General features: G+C 54.2%; 1 protein-coding gene across 1 annotated transcript in view; it reads left to right on the top strand.

Moving 5' to 3' along the window:
* The window catches only part of EXOC5 (exocyst complex component 5), a 69,849-nt gene that overhangs the window by 58,290 nt on the left and 2,302 nt on the right, over positions 1-9,257 (top strand). The window contains exons 14-17 of the mRNA XM_015406888.1: positions 443-563; positions 1,652-1,738; positions 4,011-4,119; positions 7,086-7,301. Of these exons, the coding sequence (XP_015262374.1) occupies positions 443-563; positions 1,652-1,738; positions 4,011-4,119; positions 7,086-7,301 (533 nt within the window). The remainder of the gene's footprint in view (positions 1-442; positions 564-1,651; positions 1,739-4,010; positions 4,120-7,085; positions 7,302-9,257) is intronic.

The raw sequence follows: 9,257 nt of genomic DNA, 5'->3' as shown, positions 1-9,257 counted from the left end.
GGCCCGAGCTGCTCTCTTCCCCCCCCCCTGTGAAGTGGCGGCGGCGGTCAGGGAGTTTGCAGAGCGTTCCCTGCGCATGCGCAGGGGACGCTCTGTCACTTTCGGGGGGATTTAAGTATCCCCCCGATATTTTTTCCGGGTTTTTAGATTTTTGTGCACACCTGGGGACTGCCCCAAGTGTGCACGAAAATCTCCCTCCCCCCCAGGTGCCCCAGATGCGCAGAAGTAGGTATCCACACGCAGGGGGCACCTTTCGCTATTAGATATATAGATATATAAAAAGAAAACCGTGCAAATCATAATCCTGCCTTAAAAGTGACGCCTTTTGATAGGCGGCCATAGAGGGCTGTTGGTATACAGGATTCATGATGGCTTTTGGGGTGGATTGTGTCCCTAGCTCCATCCAAATATTTCCCCTGTGTCGTCGTTTACCCGCCTCCAGGTATCCCTTCGCCAGATTCCAGGAACGCAAACCTTTTTTTCCTGGATGTCGTCAACCAAGCCAATACCATTTTTCATCTCTTCGACAAGCAGTTCAACGATCATCTGATGCCGTTAGTCAGGTAGGTTGTTCCACAGGTCTTTGAGCCAAGGATCCACACAGAGCTTGCTTTCTGACTCTGGGACCAGTGGATGTGACAGAATTGGCCCTGAACGCGGCTGTGTAAAAGGAAGAGAGGAAGTAATCAGCCGGCTCTAGCATAGGGGTGTCAGGAAACCTCTCTTGAGTTCGCTAAGTAAAGTTTGGACTGCCTGGTGCTTATCTTATCTTCGCACGCCTGCTGACGCCTAGATCTCCTTCATTAGTCATCCGCAGGTGTAGTGGTTCCAGTTTGGTGTAGTGGTTAAGTGTGCGGACTCTAATCTGGGAGAACCGGGTTTGATTCCTCATTCCTCCACTTGCACCCGCTGGATGACCTTGGGCAAGCCATAGTTCTGATAAGGGCTGTTATTGAAAAAGAGCAATTTCTCTGTTATGTCTGTTGTAGGGAGGGGAAGGGAAAGGAGTTTGTGAGCTGCTCTGAGACTCCTTCGGGTAGTGAAGGGCGGGGTATAAATCCAATCTCCTCCTCTTCTTCTTCTAATACAGAAAACCCCACAAAATTTAAAGTCACAATTCAGGACTGCCAGTAAATTAATCAAATTTAATCCTTAATAAAATTTGCTTTCAATGTCCTCCTAAAGCTTGAACGTGATAGATAGGTAGGTAGGGTCATTTTCTGCAGGAGTACACAGGAGCGGAGCTCTGGCAGTAAAGGGCCCAGGGGGCGGGTACATGCAACAAGCCCCGCCCCCTGCTCCCAGCAGCCCTCAGTCAGAGCAAGAAGCAGCCAGGTAAGCTGCAGAGCTCCCCCAGGCCCCCCGGTCCAAAACAGTCCAGTGGCACCTTTAAGACCAAATTTTATTCAGGTACAAGCTCTCCCTCCTCTGCGAGGACAGATCTGCACATCGTCCCCCCCCCCAATAGCTAGCAATCCAAAACAGTCCAGTGGAGCCTGAGCAGTGGGTGTTGCCTTCTGACACACTTCCGGTGATGTCAGGGGGTGTGGCATACGCAAATGAGTTATGCTAATGAGCTCATGCACCTCTTTTTCTACAAAATCCAATCGTCGCCTCCTCCTCCTCTTCTTCTTCCTTTGGTTTCTCCCAGCTCCTCTCCTAAGCTCTCCGAATGCCTTCAGAAGAAAAAGGACATCACGGAACAGATGGAGGTGAAGCTGGACATGGGAATTGACAGGCAAGTGGAAATTCAGAGTTTTGGATTATCGCTCAATTTCTTCGTGTGCGTGCGCGCGTTTACATTTTATGTATGTATTCATTCAGTGCATTGGATTTTATCCAGAGCGCTGTGAGTAGAACAGAGATTGTAGAAGGGACCCCCCCCTTCACCATCTGAAGACCCCTGAGCCCCCTGAAATTCTGCTCTTGGGGGGGGGGGGTCAATAGACTCTTACGACCAGCGAAATTTATTTTATTTATTTTGAGATTTTTACTCGGCCCTCCCCAAGCGGGCTCAGGCCCTCCCCAAGCGAGTTCCAAGACTCGTTAACAATAAAATCACATTAAAATCATGAAAGAGAGAGCCAGTTTGGTGTTGTGCTTAAGTGCGTGGGCTCTAATCTGGCAGAACCGGGTTTGATTCCCGTAGTTCTGACAAGAGCTGTCCTTGAAAAAAGAGCAGTTTCTGTCAGAGCTCTCTCAGCCCCACCTCCCTCACAGAGTGTCTGTTGTCAGGAGGGGAAGGGAAAGGAGATGGTAAGCCGCTCCGGGACTCTTGAGTGAAGGGTGGGGTATAAACCCATTCTCTTCTCTTCTTCTTCTAAAACAATAGACAGTAAAATTGCACAGGGAACGACAATCTCCTATAAACCTGTTGGAATCAATGGGCTGTTTCGGCAGGTCGGGTACCAGAGCAGGGAGGCCGACGGAGGTGGACGCCCACCACCTCACCCGGAGGTTTGGCCGAGCGGCTCCATTTTGCAAGCCCCACAGACTGGTAGAAGGTCCCGCAGGGCCCCGATCTCCAGTAGGAGCTGGTTTGAATGGGGATGAAATGTGAATGGCTGGTGCTGGAGGCAGGGGAGAGTAAGAGAAAGCACTGTGCCAGCACCCACGTCGTTAATCATTAATGGGCACATGAAAGACTTCCGTTTCGGTGGCAGCCCTATTATGGAGGACACTCCCCAGGCAGCCCCCACTTTTGACCTTCAGGAGGCAGCTGAAGACAACTGTATCTAGGACTGCATTTTACGGATTCAGTTTGGTGTAGGAGAGCCAGTTTGGTGTAGTGGTTAAGTGCGCGGACTCTAATCTGGGAGAACCAGGTTTGATTCCCCACTCTTCCACTTGCACCTGCTGGATGACCCTGGGCAAGCCATAGTTCTGGCGCAGCTGTTCTCTCAAGGGTAGTTCTCGAGAGAGCTCTCTCAGTCCTACCTGCCTCACAGGGTGTCTATTGTGGGGAGGGGAAGGGGAAGGAGTTTGTAAGCCACTCTGTGAGACTCCCTTGGGTGGGGTATAAATTTAATCTCTTCTTCTTCTTCTTTTTATTTATTAGCAGTCCTAGTTGGAGTTTTTAAACTGCATCCTTTTTTTGTGTTTTTATAATTGTTGAGAATGGAGCGGGGGTGCAGAGGAGGGCGACGAGGATGATCAGGGGCCTGGAGACCGAAGCCCTGTGAGGAAAGGCTGAGGGACCTGGGAAGGTTCAGTCTGGAGAGGAGGAGGCTGAGGGGGGACAGGATGGCTCTCTTGAAGGATCTGAAGGGCTGTCCCTTAGAGGAGGGCAGGGAGCTGCTCCTGCTGGCAGCAGAGGAGAGGACTCGCAGGAATGGGCTCAAATCAAGGGTGGGAAGGTCCCGGCTGGATATCTTTTGACAGTCAGAGTTCTGCAGCAGTGGAATCAGCTGCCTCGGGAGGTGGTGAGCTCCCCCTCTCATCAGGGATGCCCGAGGCTGATCCTGCAGGGGGTTGGAGTCGATGGCCTGGAGGGTCCCTTCCAACTCCGCGATTTCTGCGACTTGTATTGTTTTCATGGTATTGTTTGTCGTCGTTTTATTGACATCATAAGCCACCTTGAGTCCTGCAAGGGAGAAGGGTGGCTGTTACGACCGACCGACCCAGGACCACCTTCTGATCCAGTCCAGTTGATTCTACCTTTGCAGACCCCTTGGGCGGGCGGGGGCGGGCATGCAGTCAACGCAGCGTTAAAATACGACATCCAGCCGACAAACATTGGATAACGCGCGCGGGTCTGAAGGGGCTCCCCCCCCCACGTCCGGATATCAGCTTACAGTCCAATCTCTGAGTGTAGAAATAATCCCCGTGCTTTGCTCGGCTCATCCTGTCAGTTCTGGAAGCCCCCGGGTGGAATATTCTGCGCCCACGCTTCCCCGGAAGGTAGCGGTCCCTTTGATGAGAGATCATGTCGGACCGGCGCCCGGTGAGGGGCTTTAAGGCGCTCCCTCCCCCCTTTTAAAACAGCCACCCGATATTTTTTAACTTTGAAGGACGCTGAACTGCATGATCGGGCAGATGAAGCACATCTTGGCCGCCGAGCAGAAGAAGACCGATTTCAAACCGGAAGACGAGGTCAACGTTCTGATTCAGTACACGAACGTGAGTAGCTATATATAGATTCGCCGGCTCCGACCGGCGCGGTGGGTAATTGGCGCGCCGCTGGCGTCCTTCCCGGCAGGCAGCCGACTCCGCTCGGTGCGCGCTTGTGCTTTATCGCACAGGCCCCTTCTCTTTAATAAGTCAAGTTTCCTCTGCTCTTCGAAGAACTCTGACGCACTTCCATTGTGCGATCGCAGCCCGGGCGCGGAGAAGGAGTACGCCCGAAACGCTCGGCATTTTCAGCGGCCGACGTCTCGTCCTGCTGGATGAGAGTGATAAAAATGGAATCGTGGAGCAGGGCGCGACCTGTTGGTAATTTAGTTCATCCAGCCAGTTTGGTGTCATGGTTAAGTGCGCGGACTCTAATCTGGGAGAACCGGGTTTGATTCCCCACTTCTCCACTTGCACCTGCTGGTGTGAACTTGGGCAAGCCATAGTTCTGATAAGAGCTGTTCTTGAAAAAAGAGCAGTTTCTGTCAAGAGCTCTCTCAGCCCCACATACCTCACAGGCAGGGTTCCCTCTAAGCTGAGTTAGTGTGAGCTAGCTCACGGTTTTTTAGCCTCCGGCTCACACACGTTTGTCTCAGCTCAGGAGGGGATGGCTCCAGAGCCAACTAGTTAAAGCAGCAGCCAAATCGCTCGCTCACAACGTCAATGCCAGTAGCTCACAAAGTAGGGTTCTTATTCACAGGACTCCACAGCTTAGAGGGAACGTTGCTCACAGGGTGTCTGTTGTGGGGAGGGGAAGGGAGAGGAGTTGGTAAGTCGCTCTGAGACTCCCTTGGGTAGTGAAGGGCGGGGTATGAATCCAATCTCCTCCTCCTCCCCTTCTGCAGTCGAGCAGAATCCTGTCCGTACCAAGCTGATTGACATTGAATTCACTGCCACAGGAGGTGGTGGCAGCTACAAACACAGACAGCTTCAAGAGGGAATTAGATAAGCATATGGAGCCAGAGGTCCATCAGTGGCTCTTAGCCACAAGGTATAGATAGGGACTCTCAGTCTGGGGCAAGGGATGCTCTGTCTTCTTGGTGCTTGGGGGGGGGGGTCAACAGTGGGAGGGCTTCTAGTGTCCTGGCCCCACTGGTGGACGTCCTGATGGCACCTGGTTTTTTTGGCCACTGTGTGACACAGAGTGTTGGACTGGATGGGCCCTTGGCCTGGTCCAACATTGGCTTCTCTTATGTTCTCTGATGTTTATGCCTGTGATTTAATATACGGCCCATGCCCCTCTCCGCCCTGTGGGTTAAGTTGCACCAGCCTGACTATGGTGTACCACGTGCCAAGAGCCGGGGTGAAAAACATTTCATAGAATCATAGAGCTGGAAGGGACCTCCAGGGTCATCTAGTCCAGCCCCCTGCACAATGCGGGAAATTCACAAATACTTCCCCCTCCACACCCCCAGTGACCCCTGTTCCACGCTCAGAAGACGACAAAAAATCTCCAGGATTGCTTCCTGACCCCAAAGTGGTGATCGGCATTTCCCTGGGCGTGTAAGGAAGGGCCACGAGAACTAAGCACTGAGGCAACCCTTCCCGCCCGCCCTCTCACGATCTGCCTGAGTCCACCCTCCCAAGCGCTGTTCCCTCTAAGCTGAGTTCGTGCGAGCGGGCTCACAGTCCTTTAGCCTCCGGCTCACACATTTTTGTCTCAGCTCAGAAAGGAGGGCTCCAGAGCAAACAAACGTGTGCAGCCACCAAATGGCGCGCTCACCATTTGAATGCCAGGAGCTCGCAAAGTAGAATTTCTGCTCACAGGACTCCACAGCTTAGAGGGAGGACTGCTCCCAAGAGTCAGTTCGCCTTCTGTAGGACTGCCGTCGATAAGAAATGTAGAAACGTAGAGCTGGAAGGGGGGGGGTCCCCAGTTGCCATCTAGTCCAGCCCTTGGCACAATGCAGGACATTCACAGTCCCTCCCCAGTCCTCTAGTGACCCCTGCTCTATGCCCAGAGGAAGACAAAAGACCTTCAGGTTCCCTGGGCTAATCTGGCCTGGAAGGAAACGAGGTCACAGGCAGTAGCAAATGTTATTCACAGGTTGGGTTGTTTCTATCTGCAAAGGAACTCTGGCTTAGCTTCTGTCTGTGCAAGGGATGGCTTAACAGTTGGAATGGCCCGGTTAAGGAAACAGAGCTAGATCAGGAGAGCCAGTTTGGTGTCGTGGTGAAGTGCGCGGACTCTAATCTGGAAGAACCGCGTTTGATTCCCCCACTCCTCCACTCGCACCTGCAGGATGACCCCGGGCAAGCCGTAGTTCTGATAAGAGCTGTCCTTGAAAGGGCAGTTCTGGAAAGAGCTCTCAGCCCTACCTACCTCACAGGGTGTCTGTTGTGGGGAGGGGGAGGGAAAGGACTTCTTCTCCTCCATCTCCTCTGTCAGGCTGGCCAAGGGATGCTCTGTATTCTTGGTACTTGGGGGGGGGCAACAGTGGGAGGTCTTCTGGGGTTCTGGCCCCACCGGTGGACCTCCTGATGGCACCTGGTGTTTTTGGCCACTGTGTGACACAGAGTGTTGGACTGGGTGGGCCATTGGCCTGATCCAACATTGGCTTCTCTTATGTTCTTATGTTAAGAGCAGAGGTCCATCAGTGGCTATTAGCCACAAGGTATAGATAGGAACTCTCAGTCTGGGGCAAGGGATGCTCTGTCTTCTTGGTACTTGGGGGGGGGCAACAGTGGGAGGTCTTCTGGAGTCCTGGCCCCACCGGTGGACCTCCGGCTGGCACCTGGTATTTTTGGCCACTGTATGACACAGAGTGTTGGACTAGACGGGCCAGTGGCCTGATCCAGCATTGGCTTCTCTGACGTTCTTATACAGACCTTGCTGGTCCAAGGGTCTGATTCAGTATGAGGCCGCTTCCCGTGTCCGCGATAACTTGAGCCTCCACCGTTTCACCGTGCAACGAGTCCTGTAACTTGTGAGCGATCCCGTTTCCCTCCTGATCCCCCCCCCTTTCTCTTTCTAGGCGTGTTCCAAAGTGTGCGCCTACGTCAGAAAGCAAGTGGAGAAGATCCGGAACTCCATGGACGGCAAGAACGTGGACACCGTCCTGATGGAGTTTGGCGTCCGCTTCCACCGGCTCATCTACGAGCACCTTCAGCAATATTCCTACACCCTCATGGGGGGCATGCTGGCCATTTGCGACGTGGCCGAGTACCGGAAGTGCGCCAAAGAGTTCAAGGTAAGGGACGGGAAAGCCGGCGGGAGGCATTCGGTAGGTAGTTTCCCCCCCCCTCCCCTTTCGGTCCTAACGTTGGCCCTGACCGGGGAGCTCTAGGCTGGCTAGATCTTATCAGTTCTCGGGAAGCTAAGCAAAGTCATCCCTGGTGAGTACCAAAGAAGTCCAGGGTGGCTACGCAGAGGCAGGCAATGGCAAGCCACCTCTGAGCATCTCTCGCCCGAAAATTCCGCGGGGTCACCGTACGTCGGCTGTGACTCGGCAGCCCTTTCTGTCAACGGCCCCGACCTGGATGGCCCAGGCTAGCTCGCTCTCGTCGGATCTCGGAAGCTACGCAGAGTCAGCCACGGTTGGTAGTACTCGGATGGGAGCCCACCAAGGACGTCCGGGGTTGCTACGCAGAGGCAGGCAGCGGCAAACCACCTCCGGTCGTCTTGTTCCTGGGTAGCCCAGGCTAGCCTGATCTTGTCAGCTCTCGGAAGCTAAGGAGGATCGGCCCCGGTTAGCACTTGGATGGGCGACCACCAAGGACGTCCGGGGTTGCTACGCAGAGGCAGGCAATGGCAAAACCACCTGTGTTTGTCTGTCCTGACCTGGATGGCCCAGGCTAGGCCAGTCTCATCAGATCTCAGAAGTTAAGTAGGATGGGCCCTGGTTAATATTTGGATGGGAGACTACCAAGGACGTCCCGGGTTGCTACGCAGAGGCAGGCAGCGGCAAACCACCTCCGGTCGTCTCGTTCCTGGGTAGCCCAGGCTAGCCTGATCTTGTCAGCTCTCGGACACTAAGGCGGATCGGCTCCGGTTAGTCCTTTGGATGGGAGCCCACCAAGGACGTCCGGGGTTGCTACGCAGAGGCAGGCAGCGGCAAACCACCTCCGGTCGTCTCGTTCCTGGGTAGCCCAGGCTAGCCTGATCTTCTCAGCTCTTGGAAGCTAAGGAGGAGCGGCCCCGGTTAGTCCTTGGATGGTAGAAGACCAAGGATGTCCCGGGTTGCTACGCAGAGGCAGGCAGTGGCAACCCAACTCCGGTCGTCTCGTTCCTGGGTAGCCCAGGCTAGCCTGATCTTGTCAGCTCTCGGAAGCTAAGGAGGATCGGCCCCGGTTAGTCCTTGGATGGGAGGCCACCAAGGGCGTCCAGGGTTGCTACGCAGAGGCAGGCAGTGGCAACGCAACTCCGGTCGTCTCGTTCCTGGGTAGCCCAGGCTAGCCTGATCTTGTCAGCTCTCGGAAGCTAAGGAGGATCGGCCCCGGTTAGTCCTTGGATGGGAGACCACCAAGGGCGTCCGGGGTTGCTACGCAGAGGCAGGAAATGGCAAAGCACCTCCGCTCATCTCTTGCCTTGAAAACCCTCATGGGGTCGCCATAAGTGAGCTGTAACTTGATGGCCACTCCCACCACTACAACGTTGTGTCGAGAAAAGGATTGCACAAGTAGCTCTGTTGCCACTGGGAGCCATGTCTGGAAGTGGCTATTTGGAGATGGCAAAGCAGAGATTTTCCTGTGACTTTGCATACAGCGTTCTACGGCATGCCTTGCGGGAATTTGCACCCAGGTCATCGTTGTCTGAGTTTCAAACCACTACACTGTACAGGTGGCAGGCGAGGGGGGGGGGGAGGCGTTGTCCCTAGGCGGCCTCCCGTCTAGGTTCCGACTAGACTGGGATCTGCTTCACTTCCTCCAGGTCACTGGGTCTGTGTGCCTTTAGACCAGACCTGCATGGAGGCAGTTTGGTGCAGTGGTTAAGGGCGCAGACTCTAATCTGGGAGAACTGGGTTTGATTCCCCACTCCTCCACTTGCACCTGGCTGGATGACCTTGGGCAAGCCATAGTTCTGATAAGAGCTGTCCTTGAAAAAGAGCAGTTTCTGTCAAGAGCTCTCTCAGCCCCACCTACCTCACAGGGTGTCTGTCGTGGGGAGGGGAAGGGAAAGGAGTTTGTAAGCCACTCAGAGACTCCGA

The sequence above is a fragment of the Gekko japonicus genome, unplaced genomic scaffold, assembly GCF_001447785.1.
Source record: "Gekko japonicus isolate JY-2015 unplaced genomic scaffold, Gekko_japonicus_V1.1 scaffold2082, whole genome shotgun sequence".
Classification (NCBI taxonomy): domain Eukaryota; kingdom Metazoa; phylum Chordata; class Lepidosauria; order Squamata; family Gekkonidae; genus Gekko; species Gekko japonicus.
Note: the sequence above shows the minus strand (reverse complement) of the source record. Positions and strands in the feature narration are given on the sequence as shown.